Raw genomic sequence first — 572 nt, forward strand, 5'->3', positions numbered from 1 at the left:
TCTCAAGTCAAGGAGCCAAAGGCTCTGTGAGGCTGGTGACAGAGGAAGCGTGGCAGCTCTGTAAATAACACTTACTGTTCTTCCCAAAGTCCCAAAAGACGCAGTGCACTGCTGCATTACCCTGAAAGCAGAGAAAAAGGAGGCTGTGACATTTATTCAGTATGTCTGTGCACCGCCTGCACTTGCAGATGGTGCATCCCGCCTGTAATCAGGGTTTATAACTGAGGCAGTTTGATTTGGTTTCCTCTGTCCTGAGAGCCCACCAGTCTCTGTGATTATTTGCATGGTGGTGCCGCAGAGGGTCTGTAGGTCACTGGAGATGCCAGCAGTCCAGGAGCAGCTGGACACTGGGTCACTGGGAACCAGCTGGGATATCAGCCATCTGACCCATGGCACGGAAAACCAGCAGAGGGGCCCCATTTCCACTTTCCCCTTTATCCTAGGAGTCAGTAATTTTCCTGGTCTTTCTGTATCTTGTATTTTTTAAGGACAACAGAAAATCTGACAGGTTGTCCAGCTTAGCCCCATTCCTGTGTCTGATCTCATTGGCTTCATGTGGTATCTGAGCTGTC

At 49.8% G+C, this 572-nt stretch overlaps 1 protein-coding gene across 1 annotated transcript in view; it reads right to left on the minus strand.

Annotated features, from left to right (window-relative positions):
* GPR112 (G protein-coupled receptor 112) overlaps nt 1-121 on the minus strand; it is a gene marked incomplete at its 5' end in the record, with an annotated part of 8,529 nt that extends 8,408 nt beyond the window's left edge. The window contains one exon of the mRNA XM_010083019.1: nt 76-121. Within this exon, the coding sequence (XP_010081321.1) occupies nt 76-121 (46 nt within the window). The remainder of the gene's footprint in view (nt 1-75) is intronic.
* Nucleotides 122-572: the final 451 nt, after the last annotated feature.

The sequence above is a fragment of the Pterocles gutturalis genome, unplaced genomic scaffold (genome assembly GCF_000699245.1).
Source record: "Pterocles gutturalis isolate BGI_N339 unplaced genomic scaffold, ASM69924v1 scaffold14575, whole genome shotgun sequence".
NCBI classification, from domain to species: domain Eukaryota; kingdom Metazoa; phylum Chordata; class Aves; order Pterocliformes; family Pteroclidae; genus Pterocles; species Pterocles gutturalis.